Source organism: Lepisosteus oculatus, chromosome 15, assembly GCF_040954835.1.
Source record: "Lepisosteus oculatus isolate fLepOcu1 chromosome 15, fLepOcu1.hap2, whole genome shotgun sequence".
Taxonomy (NCBI): Eukaryota; Metazoa; Chordata; class Actinopteri; order Semionotiformes; family Lepisosteidae; genus Lepisosteus; species Lepisosteus oculatus.
This window is the reverse complement of record NC_090710.1, coordinates 15,223,690-15,245,286: the sequence shown is the minus strand read 5'-3', so window position 1 is coordinate 15,245,286 and position 21,597 is coordinate 15,223,690. Positions and strand designations below refer to the sequence as shown.

Below are 21,597 nucleotides of genomic sequence, written 5' to 3'. Positions count from 1 at the left end.
TATAATATGTATTTATAAGCCTGTAGGATACAAAAGTCCTTTGACTTGTGGTTGGGGCTTAAGAGAAATGATTCCTTCTTGTCTAATTCATTTAACCAGATATTCCTTCCACTGTACTCAAGACTGCATCTATTGTTTAGGGAGTTAGTAAAGTTGATTTTAAATATTGTACTTACTTCTAGGGACCAGCAAGAGGAAATGAATGCCACTGGCATTTAGTTCACTCCATTAAGGTATGTAAGTAATAATTTAATAAAGTTAACATTCCTAACATGGCATGCAAGTTTTTATTTTTGAAAGCTTAAATATCAGGAGTCCTGTTTTAGGGCCTTGAACAAATGCCGTATTTGTCTCCATATAGAGCTGAGAAAACACAAAAATAAGAATATTTTCTTTAATTTTGAAAAGATAGATAATGTTGATAAAGGTTTAATCTACATTGGAAATATATATTGTGTCCAAACATTGTGAAATTAACTTGAATATCTGATTATTTTAAGAATTTTAGTGTCAGAAGTACTGACTACATAACATTTATTAATCTTATGCTCTGAACAATCAGTGCTCAGAACGTGTTGTTGTTTTAATTTGTTTTGTCATTATTATGAGTGAAATTCTCATTACTGTCATTCATGTACAGTAGCTCTTGGTTTTAGCCTCATTTACTGAAGCAACTGTAGCAAATACAGGCAGGAGCAACATGTTTTCAATGAAATTCAAATGTTACAACATGTTTGCATCCAACAACAACATCAGGTTTGATACAATAAAGTTAAGGAAGTTTATAAAAGTATTTTTTTTTATTTTGAAAACAAAAGACGCCATGTGGAGTAGCTGAGAATGATTTTAAATTTAAATGTGAAAAAATGTTTGCAGAATACAGCAGTACAATTGCTGCAAGGGTTGATTTGCAACTGAAATGTGTTGTTCACTATGTGTCTGAGTGCTCCTCTTGTCTCAAAGTCTTGTAGGTGGAACAAAAAGTGATTATACAGGTGTTTCTTCAGCCTGTGTGATCAAATTACTGAAATATTTATATGCCAAAGAGCCAGATGTACACAGGGTAACCTTATAATCCCATTTCACAGCTTTTCCAAACACTGCAAAGCTCGATAAATATGAACCCGATTATATTGGCAGGATAACTCCATTAATAGGATTCAGATCCGCCTTATTGACAAGGCTCTGCTGTTAATATGACCTAGTATATTAAATTGACAGGAAAACTCAGACGACAGAATCCATCTGCTGTCCGACTGACAGGGAAGCCCTTTCAATAGTTACTTAATGTGCTTTTTATTGACAGTGTAGCCCATGCTAAGTGCATATCTTTAGTAAATGATGTAAATATGTTGGATGCACTTTGGCTGTTGGGACAAAATTGTCTGTTGTAGTCTCTTGTTTGTTAGAATAGCAGTTACGGGAGTATTTCTTGAACCCAATTTGTAGAAATGTGCTCTCAAGGTTTGTAAATGCATGCAGGAAAAAGCGTAATAGCATAGGAGACTTTTTTTTCTCTGTATCCTAATGAACTTGCTCTATGCTGAATAAATGTAGTAATATACATTTTTAATTTTAATTTATTTATGCTCTCTATTTATGTTCTTGCTAGCAAGTCTCTTTTAAAGAGATGCTACAGTGTTCCCTTGTAAATACATATGACTTGCAGGCTCCTACCATATTGGTATTGCCCATTGAATTAGGCAACAGATGCCCATTCTACTTAAAATAATGCACCAAGATGAAGGAAATCAGCTTCCTAATTGCATTTTCATTTTTAAACAGAAATCCTGTGATCTTTTCGATTATCTTTTTGTTTATTTGTCTTTTTTATTAAGGGTTTGATCATCTTAATTCTCAATTGTGACATTCTGTAACATTCAGTTTATCCAATAAATAAAGCAATATTTAAAGATTATGGTTGGAGATACTGTATATGCATCTTCATTTTTTGTCTCTTTGACAATATATTTTATTTAATTAGTTTGTGGTATTACAGCATTACAACTGAGAGTTTTTTAAGAGGGCACCAGCCAAACAAATAGCATTTTCTTAAATGTTTATCTGTCTTGCTTCAGTACTATCTACCAATTTAAGCTTTTATTCATTTCATTTTAAGAAATTATAAGTCTTCTTGTAAAATTATATTTAAGGCACATACATGTAAATGGAGATCAGTTATAATATTATTTTCTATTGGTATTTCAGTTTTTAAGTATTCCCACCCCACCACCACCTTTCAGTATATCTGTTAAGATTACTTTTCCAAGGAAATTTAGTAGCCTCCAACCAAAATGCAGACTACAAGCCCACTCCAAAAGGCGTGGGTAGACAAAGATTTCACATTTAATCTCTCACTGAGCAACATATTTCTCTGTGGTATGGCTTTTTAACCAACAGTGCTACTGTAAGGTTACTGCATACAGGACATTATTTTACTGTGCTACACTGCTGGACATTTTTCTAAGGTTTAAAATTGAACTCTCATTCTAAGGCATAATTCATATAAAACTATTATTAAACACATAAATACAGCAGCAGTAAAAAGTACTGTCCACACCAGAGCCACTACGCCTCATCAGGCCAGAGCTCATCCTGGTTTCTATAACATTAAGCACACGAGAGAGCATATGATTCCTACCCTGGATGGGACAGCAGTCCATCGTAGGTATTACTCCCCCAGCAGTCCTGCTGGTCCACATTTATACAGCTGGGTGGACTGAAACAACTGAGGAAAAGTACCTTGCTGAAGGTAAAACAGGAATGTCTTAAACTCACAGCCTGCCATGAGTCCAAAGACTTACCTGCTACAGCATGCCACCATCTATGTTATCAGTATCCCTACAAATTCTCAGATATATAAACTCTAATCTTTTATTTTAGGAAACATTGAACAAAAGGTGTTTTGGAGCTAGGAGATTGTTGCTTTAAAAAGGTGTATACTGTATATATGCAAGTGTTTGCATACACTGATTGCTTTCATTTTTCGCATATTTACAAAATATTCCTCAGTCTGTAAGCAGCTGTTGGGATGCTTTTCAAAGTAGGGAGGATATTGATGCGGAATCATCACTTCTGTCCCCTGATAGTGTATACCTTTGTTGAAATGTGAGGTGATGGCAGAAGTAACACATTGTACCCCAAGTTCTCTCTAACTGGTACATAGTACAATGTTTTATATTAGTAAATCACTGAAAGTAGGCTTGTTAATGTGATGATGTGCTGGTGCTAAATGGGATATGTAAATAAACAACAAGTGAGATGCAATTATATGTATTTTATGGAAGTTACCGTGAGCTCTATAACCAGTAAAACGTTTTTTTTTACCTGTACTCTTAGCTGTATTTTTAGTATTCAATTTAAATTGAATGAAAATGAAAAGCATTCAGAAAGTCCAGTAAATCTACATCCTGCTGCAGGAAACTAATAATTTAATTATCTACCCAGGATTTTTCCCACTCTTGCATGAAAAAATAGACATTCTTCAAAACAGACTTTTGATTTATAACTGTGTCTTTTCATTTATTTCATTTTAATTTAAAGGTAAGGCACAGTGTGCCTCTTACCCCACCTATTCCTATGGTTGGGTTCATTCGGTTCCAATGGCCATGTCTTTATAGCCGGCCTGTCATTCCTCTAACCAAACAGACCAAACCAGTGATTAAAAACCAATTAAATTACTTCTCGCATTCCATCTTAATGTCTGACCTACTGAAAAAAATTGTTTGGGGCTGTTAGGCAGTAGTCATTACAGAAAAGTTTAATTTCTCTCTTAAATTTCAGTTAATCTATATTCTCTAGAACTATGTGTTGAACTAACCAGGGATAAGTCAATTCAGTTGGATGAGAGTTAAGTGTGAAGAATGGAAATTGTTTTTTTAACACAACATGGGGGATGTGAAGGGAGAAAACCATCCTTAATGCTTCATATTAAAATAACTATTTCAGAGTGGCATTGTGTGGAGAATCTGATATTGCAACCCTTCAGCCTTTCCTTGCTCACTAAATGGTGTATATCTGACAGAGCCAAACCTTTTCATATTCCTTGAATAATACCCTATATATTTTAGTGTTATATTACTTTATATCACTGGTGTTCCTTGCCTGCCCAGTTTCAGTAGGCATTCATGTTTGGAATTTGATTTTTTTAGCAAAGAATTTTCATCAGGAGATGAGATGTAAGATTAAATAAAAACAGAAAATATTAAAATCTGAAGGGTAGTTGAAACCAACATCCCTTTACTGTTTATTTGGCTTGCTAAATTTAGAGCAGTGACAATTAGAACTTAATGCAAATGCCACAATTAAAGTGGATATCACAGCATGCTTGTCCTTTACATTTCTCAATGGAGTAGGGTCATATATTATTTTTCCTCAAAGACTATAGCGTCATATCATCATTAATTAAGAAATGGTATTATGTGTCCTATTTAAGATGGAAATTGCCCTTTTCAGGAGGGCCTGTTATTTACATTAGCAGGTAATTTGAAGCCTGGAATTATGGAATTGTTTGGAAAGTATAATTAATATGCCCAATGTTTTGTTAAGTAATTAAAATGTACAAATTCGAAGATTAAAGAGAACTTTTGCATTATTAATCATTTTTCCACCAGGAAATCTTGTTGCACGGCAGGAGATATTTCTGTGTAGCACAATACGTAAATTTTCTCCTTTCTCCTTCACAGACAGACAATTTTCCCGCAGAGCCCAATTACATGGGCAGCAGGCAGCAGTTTGTTCAAAGGTAAGGGCTATTAAATAACTTGCTCAGCCATCGCATTTACATTCCTGTCAGAATTACTCCTTCAGACTATATTACTCAAATTAGAGTCAGTAAAGGAGACACTGTGGTTTTTTTTTATTTTTAGCAGCTCCACATTCAAGGACCCTGAACGTGCAAGCCTTAGAGACAGTGGGCATGGGGACAGTGACCAGGCTGATAGTGACCAGGACACCAATAAAGGCTCCTGCTGTGATATGTCAGCTAAGGAGGCCCTGAAGATGAAAGCAACTTCAGTTAAGCCCCAACCTCTTGAGCAGGGTGAGTTGAAGTTAAAGCTTTGACATCTTGACGATAAAGACAGCCCTTTCTCCTTCTTGCTCTCCCTCTCCCCTTTTCTCTTCCTCATTCTCTCTTTCTGTACACCAGCCACATTAACAGTTTATCAAACTAGACAAGCCCATTATGATTTTATAAGCCTAACCACTTTAGCCTTCCCATTTAGTTCAAGATAGAGGCCTGTGCTAAGCATGATTCCTTAAAATTTTAATAATGGAACACGGAAAATGACTTATCATGCACTGGGAAATGTAACAGATTGATTAAAAATGAATAATTATTTTAACTGCTGTCGTTAGAAAAATTACATATGACATGTGTAGAACAATAACTCTCCCAATATGCATTTCACTTTCATCCACTTATGTTTAAGGGAAGGTTCACTACATGTGCTGCATTATCTTCAGGAATGTAATCATGGGTGTGTCAAATGTTTTATAATTTATATCAGACATCTTTTGCCTCAAAGTTTTATTTTTTTTGTACAAAGTGAATACCATTTATTTGTTTTTTAAAAAAAGAAAATGTTTTTTCAGGAAGTCCTTCTTACATAACAAAAAATAACTCCTACATCAGTGCTACTTTTATTGATTATAGATAAGAAAACACATGTTTTATCAAAATGTTTGGCTAGTACATATTAAGTAGGATGGCGTGACTGTTGCAGATATGGTCCAATGTGTGTCTGTCTTTGTTATTACATCTTCATTAGGTTTAGCTCAAATAAATGCATAGCCAAGAAAAATTGGCCAATTAAAGTGGCCCATATGTTTCATATTTACAAAATGAACTGATTTAATCATCCATGGGCATAACAACAATATAGCTTTAAATTACCAAATTTATTGGCATGCCACTACAATGGACAAGATCAAGGGATAACTTGTCAGACAGCATAGATAATGTTACTGTTAATGTTAATGTTAATGGTAGCAGAATGTAATGAAACAATCCAGTAAATTGTTTAGTAATAATGAGCTTGGCTGAGGGTGTACACCCGATACAAGAGTGCTCAAACAGAGCTATAGAGAGTTTCAGTTCTTCCCCTTACAAAAGAACACATTTGAAATGAACATTTTTCCTCTACAAATCCATATCCATGTAATAAAGTTAACTGGTTCCAGCTGGCTTACTTCTGTTTTCCCAGTAACATTCTTTTTCTAGACCTGTCCTGCTGGTTGCAGTCCTGTGACATACAAATAGTCATAAGACCAAGGATGTCAGGACATATTTCAAAAAGACTGTGGTGCATTTTATATTTGTTAATATGTCTTGTAAGGCTGACATGGTTTTCAGTCAGGCTGTACTAGAATACAGAATACCACATGAAGAAAATACAGAGTAGCAAACATCTAGAGCTGTCTGGTGGTTGAATTAATAATTAAAATATGTATAAAATGTATTTTACATAACCAGAGTTTAAAATGTGCTGTCTAATAGAACCTTTCTGCATTGTTTTTTTTTATTTTGTGCTCTTCAAAACAGTACATACTGTATGCACACAGAAATATGTTTGGTTTTTCTTCTGTTTTGGATTTTTTGGGGGAATTGTGAATTATTATTATTATTATTAGTTTTATATGTCTCATATGTAGTCTTGTAAATGTAAAAGATTCATACATTTCTATATGGTAAGCAATAATGTAATTAAGATTGTTTAAGTTGTAGCACAGTCTTAATTTTAGACAAATGCTTTCTCAGCATAAATGTCTCTAGGGGATGCTTCTCTGTCCTGTGGATCTAACATAATTAATGTGAATAAAGTGCAGCTCTTTCTTTGTGAAGTATTCACCAAATGACAGGAAAACAATCAGCTATGCTAAGGAGGTATTTTTCATACAAGTGTTCTACTGAAAACTGTAGTGAAAAGTCCATGATGATGAAAAACATGCATAGAAAATGAAAAAGTAAATTTTTGTAGAGAAAGAGTCACAAGAGTGAGAAAACAATGGTAAAACATTGTGCTTTTGATTTCTAGAAAAGATAAGTAACAAAGTAACCTAGGAAATAAAGCCTACTCTTCACAAGACAGAAAAGCAGAATTAGTGAAAGTAATTGATGGCTATATCCTTCTATTATAAAAACAGAGCAGGGTATGGTGGTGCAGTGGTCAACATTGATGCCTTGCAGTGCTGGGGTTTTTTCCAGGTGCTCTCTTTACCCCCCACAGTACAAAGACATACTGATAGATTAATTGGCTTCTGGGAAAACTGGTGTGAGTGTGTGCATGTTTGTTTGGATGTGTGCCTGTTTCTTGCCAGGATAGGCTCCGGTTCCTCCGGGACCATGTATAGCATAAAGCATTTAAAACCAAAGAGATGGACGGGTCAAAAACTGCTGTATTCTGCTAAATTAAAATGAAGTCAACTTTGTGATTTCAGAAATTATTTTAAATGTTTTGATGTTTCTGCTTGAAGTCTCTAGGACCAAAGATTAGAACATGTACTCCAGTTTCTAGGTATGTAACTTGAAGCTTCAAGCTACTGAATATACTGTAAATAGAACATATAGTGCCTTTTTGGCATTTAACTTCCACCCATAAAAGCCTGCATTTTGAGCACTGAAGTTAAGATGAAAAATACTTGCTTTAAAAACAAAATGTGACGTCACTGGAAGTGGGTGAGTCTGCAGTGTTCATATTGTTCATAGTGTTGATAAAAATACACCTTTATAACTTTATACTTTATACTTTTATAATGTGTTGGGTGTATATTCAGTTCTGTCATCTACAACAGCAATTTCAGTACAAGAGATACTTCAATTAAAGAGAGCTTTTTGAAAATACCTAAGCTGTATTACAGAAACTATTCTCGAATAGGGGATGTACTGTACTGTATATGAGATAATCTACCTTTTACATCTTCCATAAATGTCTAACAAAGAGGGTCATAAGAATTTTTCAAAAATCTACAAATAAAAGCAGAAGATTAGCTGAGAGTAGTTTTGCTCCTTTCCATCTTAATTTCAGCTCATCTCCCTGCTCATTCTAATAGTATACATTTTTTATTTGACTGTTTTTATCTCTGTCCAATGAGCTGAAAACAATGAGCATATTCCCAGAAATGGTATCCACAAAGTAAATAGAATGGTATAATTTAGTTCACCATTGTTCTTGATTCCATACATGCTCTGGTCAGTGTAGTTAACTGAAAATGTTAGACTGCTTTCTAAACTTAAATTGGATTTAAATTAATTGGGGTGGAAGTTAATCAGAAATTCCTAGTCATTTACAGTAATTTTTGTTTAACATCTCCATACATTTATTAGATGTGTTTCACCACATTAAAGCTATTTAAAATTGATTAATTAAGCTTTGCAAATTAGAAGCTGTATATTAATTAAGCAGAAAAATATTAAAAGCTTTATATTAATTGTGGATTAATTGATGCAAGGATTTGCCTCCAGCACAAACTAATCCTGAAATGCATTCATCAGCAGCTGCATGCTTGAGTTGGTTTTCCTGTATCATACAATGCCTGTGAGAGTGCCATGCAATATTGCTTTGTGAAAAAAAGGAGACAGGAAAGGCATTTGATATTGTTTAAATGTTCAGGTTGACCTCACACAATTGGCTTTAATTTGTGCATGGTAATATGTCTGTAGGAGTACTGTTTCGTGACCCATTGCTTCTTAACAATGTACAGCATTGGCTTGTTAAAACAAAGATTATACTGATACTCTGACATATAAGCAAAGCCATTAGTTTAATTAGTGTATGATGATGGTATGTAATTTCAGTACTAAATGATATTCTATAAAATAAAATGATACCTATGTTGTTATTGAGTTTCATATATAGGTAACTGGAAAAACAACATAGATATATCTTTCTGTCTGTATAAAAGTTAGACAGCTTTTCCATTTTACCATCAGCTAAGCTTTCCTTTACTTGAATATCAGTTTCTCATTTTCCTTATAAGGATGTTTTTTTAGAACTGTAATTGTCTTACTGTTGAGAGAACTAATGTTCTATAGTCACTTTTTTTAGACATTCCGCTAACACTTATTGTCACTTTGTGACAGGTCACAATTAAGTCCTAAAGTTCCTTCTATGTCATTCCTTACGATTGGCTTCCATCTGTGAGTATTATAACCACACAATATGAGCAGCAAATATTTCTGGTCTTTAAAAGCTTTGTCCTATTGAAACACAATCTTTCACCATTTCAAAACCAGTCATTGTGTTAATAGTATAGGAGGAATGCTTATGTACAAAACACTGCTGTAGTTTACCTGTATAAAGGCTGTGTTGTTTGTTTGTTTTCTAGCAGCAAGTTTATTTTTATTGTACTTCTCTTACAAGTGGATGTGATGTTATATAATTATTGAAAATAATAATGATCAGCAAACATTTCTTTTTGTATACTGTTCATGGGTGAATGTGTATATCTGTGTATGTGTATATATTATATTATTTAATCTGTATCTTAATTTACACATCTCACTTTGACCTTCAGTTATAATCTTATCTTAAATGTTCAGATGATGACTGTTTAATTAGGAGGTAATTCCTAGGAATGACCATATCTTTGCTAATCATTTCCACATAAAAAAGCAGATTAAAACAAAGAGAGTCCCTTGAAGTAGTTTGCATACTTGAAGATTACAAGGCCATTACCTAGGTTTCATTTAAAGTGAAAGTGGAAAGAATTTATACTTTTGTAATCCTTGCCTAAACACTATTAGTGAGTCATGCAACAAAATTAATTAAAAGTGTATTTCCAAAGGAGAAATGTGTTAGGTAAAGTCAGATCAGATACCTTTTTAATGTGTGTTGCCATGGTAACAAATTTCTTCTATTCCCGTGCTTCAGTTAATCTATATAGGTCTAATGAAATTCATCACACATAATCCATATTACAGTTAGAAAATATGGAAATGTTTTGCCTTTTAAATATTCAAATAACATTTTGAACACATTTTGACCAAAAGTTAACTAACAGTAGTTAACTTTTTCTGTGACTTTTTTCTTTATAATACAGTATAATGCATATACTGTATACTCAGCTATTCATAAATTATTTAGAATTTGTCCCTGTTAATCAGTATGTAAATGCAGAAAAGGTAAATCATTTTAGTGGCATGCATTTATCATGCCAGTAATTAAATTACATGGCATAGAGCAGCTTCGTGGCTCACAGGTTATACAGAAGAGATTTTAAAACTAAACTACAGAAATTGGGTAATAAAGCACCTAAAGCACTTTGGAGCTGCATGCAAATGATTACTCATAAGGGAGAAGCGTTGTCAAAGGAGATAATAAAAATGTAGAAAGAGCCTAAACATTTATTTTTAACTGAAAAAGAATATAATACAACTACCACAAATTTTATTTAATAGATCAAATTGTGCACTTGTAATGCATCCATTAAGGTCTGACTTTCTGCTTTGAATATTAGAAAATGTTGTTGCACAGTTGTTTCTTAGGACCTGTTCAGATTTGAATGGGGTTGTTGAATTGCTGAATCATCTTTCATTGATATACTGTGTGTTAAAGAAAACTTTCTGTGCTATGTGTTTTTTAAGGTCTTGCTATGAAATGTGAGGTTCTGATTAGTACAGTATCTGTATGTAATGCATAATAAAGAGCCAATATGTTGTCATCAAATTCTCTGACTATAAAACACTAGTTATGTTGTCATAGTGGAAATTAAATGTAATTGTTAGAAAGCCCTTAACTGATCTTCTAGGCAAAATAATGCTGCAACAAAGATCATTTACTGAAAATATCTGATTCTTTTATTTAAACATCTTCATTTATTTCTATTTACTAAATATATGTTTGTTATATAAAGAATATAGCATATGCTTCTATTCCTAAAGCCATATCTTAGTTTTGTCATAAATCAGAAAAAAACACAGGAGAATGTTCTGAAGACCTGTCATGCTGCATTATTGACAGTAAGATGTAAGAAGAAATCATGTGGAAAAGTTCACTAAGGAAGTCATTTGAGCAATTTATTAGACATGGTAGTGTGGCTTTTAGGGGGATTCATAATTTGGTCATATTCTGCTGTAGCATTTTGGCTTTATTTGGAAACATAATCAATTGCATTAAATAATATGATATTGATTTACAGTCTGCAGAAATAATAATAAATGCTATATTGAGAAACTGAACGATTAACAAGCATTTAATTCTCAAAAATAATTTCCTTACCAGGAACATCACAAATCAAAAGAAGAAATTATGACACAACTAAAAAATAATGATAAAAGGCATGTTGATAAATGCCTTTTGCGGTTAACAGCAAGTAATTTTTATTAAAAAAAACCAATCAACTTTGTTTCATTAAAGACTTTGCAAAGAAACTGCATCACCATGAGAAAATAGGAAAGATCAGTTATACTCAATTCAGGTCCTGGTGAGCTACAGAATCATTTGATTTTCTTTCTATTGAAGCTCTTAACGAGTAAATTGAATCAATTATTGACGCCACTGTTTCTAAGTTTAATAATTTTAGCTATTGAGTTGCCTATAAAACCAGGGACCTACAACTCTCCAGAACCAGGAGTGTGGATTACTGGGTTAGATGGCATTATTTCTAAAAATGCCAAGTGAAATGTACTACAGATTTATAGATTCTTTTCATAAAGGCAGGTAATAATCACAGTCTTTAAAATGAAAATAGAATTCAATTGCAAGTTAATCATTAAAGACCCTTAACATATTACCTTAAGGGACAGTTATAAACGCTGACCTGACTACCAAAAAAATAATCTCCTCTGATTTAAAGTTACTGTACAGTACGTTTGTGGCTTTAACGTTAAGTCACCTTCTGTATATGTTCTGTTCTTGTTAGTGAAATATTGGAGTTCTTCTTAAGGGAATTTAGAAGGAAAGAGTGCTTTACAAACCTTAACAATCAGAAGTAAAGCCACCCTCTGCAATTTTATCATAATATTAAACAATTTAATTTGTTCTTGTGTAAAAGCAAATTTTAAGCAGTAGTAAGAAAATGTTAATGTTTATTAATGGACATGTAGCCAAACAAGTATTTAGGATATTTGAATCAAACTTGCATCTAGACTACATCAAAACATTAACCGGCCCACCATTCATAAATTACAAACAAAGTACTGTTCTATTGGATAGATTCATTTGCTTAGAAGCAAGAAGCCTTTGGCAAATTGGTAGGTGAGCTGAATTATTAATTTAGTACTAATTTATATCACAAAAATCCTTGCACTTTTGGGAACTGTAACTCCTAAAGTTGTTTTGCTAAGGTTATCTGAATATTATATCTGAAACATCAGTTCAGCAAAGAATTATCATGAAATACATATTGTTTATTTTAAGGTGAATTTTCAGTCATTGCCAGGTGGTTTAATAAATTTAAACTATATTTTTTTGGAAATTAAGACAGAAAAATAAAAAGTAGAAAATGCAAATATGGCAAGCAATGAACAAGTATATTGTGTAATAAAAAACACAACATATTCTTATAAAAAATGTTAAGAAACATGGGATACACTGTATAGAGGACTCGTAGGTTATACTTAATACTACAAAATACAACAGAATTTACTAATTATTGTGTTATAAAATAATTAATTTAATTTAATTTTCTTTTGTAAGAATAGTTATTTACCCATGCTCAAAATGATTTAGTATCCCAATAAAACTGTGCATTAGTTTGTGATGAAGGAGATTTTAATGTATTACATCACTGTTTTACAGAATTGATCTATTGTAATGATTGTTTCTCCTCTATTATAAAGGAATTTAATCATTTCTTAAGTGTAAATGTCAGGCATAAGGCTTTTTTGTTACTTCTATACAGCAGGCAATACATTGAGAAAACATTAATCTGCAATTCATTGTATCTTATCTTGTTAAATCCAAATAGATGAGTTTGTCATGGTCTGGAATGTTACTTGCAAGTATTTGCTAGGGAAATATTGAATATTTATTTTATTTTGGGGTTTATTTTACACACAGAAGTTACAGAAAATATTGAAGATGGTGCACAGAAAAAAAACTTTTTCATCCCCAGCCGCTCAAAAAATATAAAGCCTACATACAAACGTACTTTTGTTAACGTGGTTTTTTTCACAGATGCAGATCTTGCGAGCATGACCGAAAAAAGCACATAAGCAGTTAAATGTACTCAATATTGTGTGGCTTTCTCTCGGAAGTAGTGAGGTCTATGTGACTGGAATGCAAGAGTCATTTGCAGTATTAATCAGTGCTGTTAGAAAACACCATACAGCATTGTAATGTTGTCTGCAAGGCCAGATCTCAGTTTGTGTTCAGAGACTGAGAATGGACTGTAAAAGTGACTGGAATTCAAGTAATGATTATTCAAGTGTTGCATTTCTTTCTTTAAGTTCTTTGTTTCCACAGAAACATTATACTAAGCATTTATCAGCAGTTACTGAAGTTGGATAAATTAGGATTTTTACATCTAACATACTTTATGAGTTTTTGTGAATCTTCTTATTACTGAATAAACAGAAATGAAATATTTTATAAAATGCTTTTCCATACAAAATATATATATATACCATGATACTGTGACTTAAAATGACTTATTTTAGTAGATATAGTACAGTAGTCATTCTGTTGTCCATTAGACATGTTTCTGAACTAAGCCATTGCTTTCTGCCCCCTAATTTTTACAAAGTGTTTTATGTCACTCACAGTGCCCATGCTGCTGAGTAGAAGTTTGGTTTAAAAGGTACAGCGATAGACTTAAACAGGCTCAGTGTGAAGGTTCAGTATATTCGAATTGCAAAAAAAAAGTGAATTTATACCACAGAGGGGCATGTCTTTCTCATAGTAATGTTATAAACATAGTGATTTCCTGTTTTAAGCATACGTAGTTTAAGTTTTTTTATTGTGCACATTTAGCTGAAGATTTCTGCCATATTGCAATGAGCTGCTTTGAGACATAGATTAAAATGTATCCAACACAACACAGAAGCAGAAGCAGCCTATCATGCAGAAACCTTTAGACATACTGACATTATTATCAGGGGTGTGGAAGTGATATGGGGAGACTGAGCAATTCCATTATATCCTGGATGTTTTACTAAGGTATTGTACATGTGTTTTTTCCATTTAATGAATAATTAACATATATATCTTTTTTACAGTGTTTGTCTTCAAGTTGTGAAAACAGGCTATTAATGATAAACTAATAGATATAAAAATCTATATATCTCGCTTATTGTAAGAACAAATATAGTTTATGTCTGCTTAAACTGATTAATAACATTGTAACTGTGATAAATGTACATATGTGTGATTAATTAATGTGCTTGTACTCAAGGCAATACATTAGACATTTTGGTTTAACCTATTACTTTAAGGCATTGTTGAGTGTATAATTATGTTGTGCTTAATTAGCTAGCCATAAAGAATACTGATTAGATAATAAATACACACCAGAAGTTGTATTGCAGATTATAAAGAAAAAAAAACAGTGGCTGACAATTTGTATTTTTCATAGACTTTGAAAGTGATGCCACTTTTTCTCTTTCCTTTGATTATTTTATGTTTACAGATTCTTTTTAGTTGTGACTAAAAGGAACTATGTGGAAATATTTTTTTTGTAAGACACTACTAGTTTCAGCAGCTTTTGTTGTCAGTTCTGCAGTGGCTTGCTTCAGTTGGTTCCTTCCAATATCTCAGACACACATGGCTGCTCAAGAACTAACTGTACACTAAAATGCAGAGGCATGAGCAAAGCCTCACATCCTTCAGCATCCTCCCTGGAATCACCATGTGCTGGTTGAGCAGTACATTTGGAATGCAGACAGGTCTGGTGTGAGGATGATTAATAGCATTTATGCTTCAGTACTTGAACCTACATGGTGTTGTCCAGCTAATTTTTTTTATATTTAATAAATTCTTGCACTTATATAGTGCCTTTCATCCCAAAGGATCTTAAAGCACTTTAGATATAGTAGGGGACCCACTTCACTCGCCATTACTGTGTAACACCAACATGGGTGATGCAGGGCAGGCATTATGCACCAGCAGCTCTGCAGATCAATTAGAGAACTGAGTGACTGTCTGAATTAATAAGGGACTTTTGTGCCCACTCAATATTAAATTTAGCCAGGCCACAGGGGTTAACATGTAGTCTTTTCAAAGCACCATGGAATCTTTACTGAGCAAGTAGTCAGGAACACAGTTTCATGCTTCATCTGAAGGATAGGACCTCCTATGTAACAGTGTTCTCGGTCAATATACTGGTATATAGTATTGGAAATTCTGGTCTGAAGTAATGAGTACCACCTGCGGGTTTTCCAATATCATTTGCAAGAGCAGCCTTGCTTTCCTAGGACGTCTAACATCCAGTACTGACTGACTAGGCCCAGCCTTGCTTAGCTTTGAGAATTGACAAGACCAGGCTACAAAGTGCTTACAAGACTGCTGCCAATCCATGTCCATGTGTTATTAAATTAAGGAAGAAATGGAGAGGCCATTGAATTTTCCTGGACTAAAGGTAAACTAATAAACACCAGTCATTAAGTTACTTTTCAACTTCTAAAGAAGAAGTATGGAAAAGCATACCAAAAGCAGAGTAAAGCTCCAGAGAGGATTATAGTGAGGCTTAGTTGCCTTCTGGCACTATTGCATTCTTTCTATTATGTGAGTGTGTGTTTTATATAAAATGTTTATACATTAACAGAGCTAGAGGGAGAGAAATATCTGAAAATATATTTTCCTTTATTTCTGTTTTATTAAATTTTGTAGCATTCCATTCGAATCATGCCAAATTCAAAAGGTAGACATACTTAAAATTACATACAAAAAACATTCCAATGTAAAGCATTGCACTCATCTTTAAACTTTGATCCAGAATTCAGCCATCCAATTCAATAAGATGCATGGATGTAGCCTGTGGGTTCAGATCTATTGCAATCAGTTGCAGTTAATGTAGTAATAAGTCTGTCCTTGTGGCTATAGGGATGTTTTTTTGTTTCCTCTCCTCATAATGCATAACCAGATTTCCTAAAATCAATTTGGTGTGCCATAAGTTTCACTGCTAAATATACCAACACTACTGTATACCAAGTGTGTAGTATAAGCACAACTCATTACATAAAACGATTCTTAAAAACAGCTTTGGAAAGGTTTTTAATTTCTTCTGTATTCTCAAGTAAAAAAAAAACTGAAGTCATTGTTTTTAAACATAATGATTCCTAGACTAAAAAAAGCTTTGAATGAATAAAAAAAAAACAGAATGGATTTGTTGGGTAAAGTTTGTCACTAGCCGTGAGTTTTTTTCCTCTGCTGTATCGCTTTGTTTGACCTACACAGACTCTTTCTCCTTAATAGGAGCAGTGTCTTGACGTGTTGTCACCAGAGCCATGTACCTTTTGATTTTACAGTGTATTTGCATTAGAATGGTTTGTGGAGTGACTTTAAAAAAACTTGTCTGGAGTGTAGCAATAAAAAAAGCAAGTTTTGTTTGCAAAATGTTTTCTTTGAGGAAGGTAGCTCCCTCTTTTATTCTCTAATCACAAAAATTACCCTGAATTGAAATAATAAATAAGATTTTTTTTATTAGATAATATTATTAGAGAACTGTATGACAGTCCAATGCACTTTCCAGAAAAAAAATAAAATCTTGACTGGTGTCTTGTGGAGACCAAGACATGTTTACTTTTTTAATCTTCCTTATTCTTACCAGATGAATTACAGTGCATTCAGTATTTATTATATTATTAATTGAGCATGTGACTGTGTTAGGGAGGTATACTGTATATTGATTCACATAGTTCAGAATTTGCAAAAGTGAGTCCCTGAAATACAAGAAAGTCTTAGGATTTATACAGATTTGTGTAATTTCACTTTTAACATTTTGTTTTCTTCATAAATTAAACATATAACATATTGGAATATGCTAATATAAAGTCACATGTAAATGCCTTAAGGGGCTATGAAACTGAAAAAAAATAACTTTCTTTTAACCAAGGTTAATTAGAAAAAGCCTGTCGCACAACATGCTTCTCGTTTTTCCAACTGCTGAGAAGGTTCCTTTGGAGAGGAGATTCAAGCTAAAAAAATATTTCCAGATATTTTTTTATTTATTAAAATAGTATTTTAAAAGGTATTTCCTGATAGATGGATATTGTAAGTGTGCTGCTGTACTAATGGTATAGTTCCTTATGCCATTATTCATATTTCTGCATTACCATAGGCCATAGGAGAAAATAATCTGTGAAAAAAAAACTGAACGAAGGCATTAGAAATGTTTATTTAAATTGCACCTTTCACATTTTTTTTCCATTTGAAAAGGTTCATTATTATAGGATTAGTGCTGTCAGGTGTTGCTAAAGCACAAGTGAGGTTGCACAGCCATTAAAGTATTTTGCACTTAATGAAAAGCATAACATTTACAAGCATTTGCAGTATATTGAAATTGAAATGCTGTTTTTCCATTTCTTTGGAATCTTCAGGCTAGATCACATAAGGAGGTTTCAGTTCTATTTTCTGCTGTGTGTTTCAAAATTATAAATATCTGATACACGAGATATTTTGTTGTTTTTTAATTAAAAGCAGTCTAACAAAGGACTCAGGTGACAGTGTTGCTGTAGCTTAATAGGTTGCATAGACCTGTCTCACATTACTGCTTTAAAGGCGGCTTTGAATGCAGACTGGCCATCTGTCCTGAAGGTGCTTGAAATCCTTCATGATTAAAAAGTACAAATCAGTGAGATTAGCAAGCCTCTTGCTGTTATATATTTTCTTCAGAAGTGGAAATGTATACTGTGAGTAGGGCAAAAGGATAATCCAGTCAAGAGATTGTGATAAGGCTTAGTTCGCAATGAAACAGGGTAGCGGAATGAAGACAAAAAATGAAGAAAATATATACTGCTTTGAACTAGGCAGCTGATAATACAGACATCTGAAGCAGGTCTTCAATTAGTAGTCATGTCTACTCACTGATCAGCATGATAGCCTGATCAAGATTTTGTGAGGAATAAATTAATCAAAGAAACACATGTGGGATCGCATGATGCACAAAAAAGACAGAAATTGCAACATTCTTTTTAGAATTGGTTATTCTGTATCACCAACTGACTGAACATTAAATGTTTTACATTAATTTTAGCATGTGAATTAGTGGCAGGTTTTCTAGTTGTATTTGAAATGTCATGTGAGCTGAAGCAACAAGAGCCCAGTGCACATCACCTATGCACTAGCCAGCTCAATATAATTTTCTAGTTCAGTGTGGGTGGGATGTGTATCCAGCTGTTTCAACAGTAAGTTTGCATTTGAAATGTGCTTTTAACATAGTCATGCACTACTGCCACTGTTTCGTTCAGTAGTTTTGGCTTTTAGATCCTAACTTAAGTCTCTTTTAGCAGGCATTTAGCCTGAACAAGTGTTTGTACTGTAAATATGTATTACTGTACAAGACCAGCTTTTCAAGTGCTGTTGTGCCAAGGAAATGCATATGTGCGCTTCACTGTGAAAACTGAGGATTTAAAGCACATGCTGGTATTCTATGTAGTCTATCCTTTTAATGTTTGTAATGTGTCACTGATAAAATGTCTATAATAACTGAAAATAAGTAAATTGAACTTTAAATGCAAATTGACTTTGCAAGTGATAGCATTATAAATTGTGGATCATTCTGAGTTGATTTTAATAACATTAAAGCTCAATTTCAAAAACTCTCTGTTTATATATGTTTTATTTTATTTTATTTTGCCACTAAGTTGTTTACTGAGTAGCCAACATATGTGAGTTTAGGGACTGAAAATAACACTTTTTAAAAATGTGAGAAACAAAGCTATAGACATTGCTTGAGAAGCAAATTTCCAAACATTGTTGTACACACCAAGAAAGCATTTGTGAGAGCACCATTACTACTGTGTATCCTGATCTTGTTAGATCCAAAAGCCAGATAAGCCTTGTTTGGATGGGAGACCTCCAAGAAAAGCCAGGTTGAATGATTTACATGTCACCCAGGTGGATACATGAGATGTTAATGAAGTGGGTTTCCTTCTACTGTATATGTAAAACACTTTGAGATCCTTTGGGAAGAAAATACTATACATTTATAAATATAAGCAATTGTTATACTTTTGTTAATGACCATGTCCTTAACAATTAGTAGGGACTGATTAATAACAGGGTTTTAACACTTGATTAATGTTCTGTCACAAATTAATAAGAATTTGTAAATTGAATTTTCAATCCCTGAACTAAACCATTGGTTATTTATTGCTTTCTCAACATGTTCCTGAATTTGATCAGGCACTTCTTGTAATTTGAGGTACTGTGCAGTTAGCCTGCCTAAAAATACGTTTTCATTGTTCAACATAACTTCACACCACAAAAATGCTACATCATGGAAACGATTTGTGTAATATATACCAGTGGTTCCACATTTAATTTCAGTAACACTTCACTAATTCTAAAAGGCATCAGGGTTTGTTGATAAAACGAATTGTTATACAGCTAACATGACTAATGAGTGAATGCTTGAAATTCAATCAAAGAAACAAATGAGATGCAGTTCCACAGGTTGATCATGAGCTTATTACCATTAAATCTGAATATTTAGCCATGTTTAGTATTTCTTAACCTATTATAGTATTTGTGTACTTTCTTATTGAGTCGATAATGTCTATTATGTTTCTACAATATATAGCTATACTAAAGAAGCATATATTATTATTAAAAAGTCTTAACTTTATAATATTAATAATTTAACAGCATTCTTCAATTTATGTTACATTAACATGTTCTTGTGTTACTTAAAATATCTGCATGTTTCTGTATAACAGTTGGTACAGTATATTATTTTAAAGAAATATATAAATAATTCTTCACCATACAATTATTTATATTGCACAATGTTTAAAAGGGAGTTGAAAAAAAAAATTGTTGAAAAAATGTTTAAAAATTGTGGCTAATATATGCTGATGTATGGTAGAAACAACATGTACTTCTTGAATTCCATACTGTACCTTTGAATATAAAAATCCGCAGTGATATTCTGGAAGTACAAAAGAGTAAGATGTAATCAAAATGAACTGTAATGCTTTCAAAACCCTCAAGAGTATTGTGACGTTAATCCAGAAGTGTTATGACAGGAATGGAGGTCTGGGCAGTTCTGTTTAATTCACCTTGCATGGTTATGCAGCTGAAAAAAACCTCTCTTTTGTGTATCCTGCAGGAGGTCATCATCAGTTGATCATTGCTTATAGGACAGGTGTGGAGTTGCTTTTCAGAACTGTTATATATCATAATCTTGCTTCAGTAATCCTTTACTTATCCTATGTAATCTTAATAATCTTTGACCCTAATCTTGCAGTTTTAGAATGAATACCAATAGAAATATCTATGTATTATATATTTATACACAAATGTAATTTTCCCTCTTTCTCAAATAAAGTATTCGATTTATGGCTGCTTAGTAACTGGCTTGTGCTCACAGACGTTGGATGGGCTTTTATGGCCTAAAGGAATATGTGACAAGGGAAAGATGCACAGATTTAATTTAAGGTAACTTGATATGAGAATTTATAATGATTATCCCATGTAATGTCTTAATAAGCTCATATTGCACTCAAGTCAAAAGGCTGTCTTAATTCAATCACTGTTATGAAATGATATATATAAACAGAGTATGTCTAGACAGTAAACACTAATATGCAGGAAAAGGGATAAAATATCAATGCTAAATAAATACAAAGAACCTCTAGCCTTGTTTACATACAGTGAGTATCTTATACATATTATTAAAGGAAACTGCAGTTTCTCTTCTGTAAAAACACCTGATGCATTTAGATTCTAAGTGAAAATTTATGAAGGCTCTTTAATACCAGCCTCTTAATATGATTCCTTTTGTCTTACAGTATGTTGTTCAACAAATGGCGTCCTTGCTACCATGAACACAAATATTTTATGATTAATTTTGTGTTGTTAGTTTTAATTTACTTTTGTTTTCTTTTATTTATAGTTATTACAGTATATTTACAACATGATTAGTGTTGAATGGTTATTATGACTATGAACATGTAAGTGGAGAGTTATGGGTTCAAATCCCAATTAGGGTTTGCCCTTGTGCCAAGATACTTCACTCAGATTTCTTTAGTAGAATGTTCAGTCATATAAAATGGCATAAAATGTTTGACAGTTTGATAAAAACATAGATAAATTAGTAAGAAAATTAATAACAACAGATCTATTAAAGTATCCCTAACAATCCATAAATGATAAACATATCATATATATGTGTGTATATACAGTATATGCAAAATTTAATTTCCATGATTAAAACAATTCTTAAGATACTTGTATATATAAAACTATATAGAAATTATTTGTAGTGTATGCATGTTACAATACAATAAAAGGTGATAAAAATTTCACTTTTAACAAATGCACTAGTAATAGATGCATATGTATTTTTCTAAACTTGCATATGACACCAGATTTCACCCAGCATTTGCACAAGAATTAATTTGCAATTAATCCAAAAAAGTGTGAACAACATCTTTGCTAACTGGAGCCATTCTTGTTGCTAAGAGCATTAGTAGTCAGCAGCTATCAGTCCAGTATT

General features: G+C 32.8%; 1 protein-coding gene across 6 annotated transcripts in view; it reads left to right on the top strand.

The window, feature by feature from the left end:
- pcdh17 (protocadherin 17) overlaps positions 1-21,597 on the top strand; it is a 59,951-nt gene that overhangs the window by 18,407 nt on the left and 19,947 nt on the right. For 2 of the 6 annotated variants that reach the window (XM_015363980.2, XM_015363978.2), the window contains exons 3-5: positions 183-233; positions 4,686-4,744; positions 4,869-5,041. In XM_015363980.2, the coding sequence (XP_015219466.1) occupies positions 183-233; positions 4,686-4,744; positions 4,869-5,041 (283 nt within the window). The remainder of the gene's footprint in view (positions 1-182; positions 234-4,685; positions 4,745-4,868; positions 5,042-21,597) is intronic. The other 4 variants (XM_015363981.2, XM_006639012.3, XM_015363979.2 and 1 more) reach the window with 3 other exon arrangements.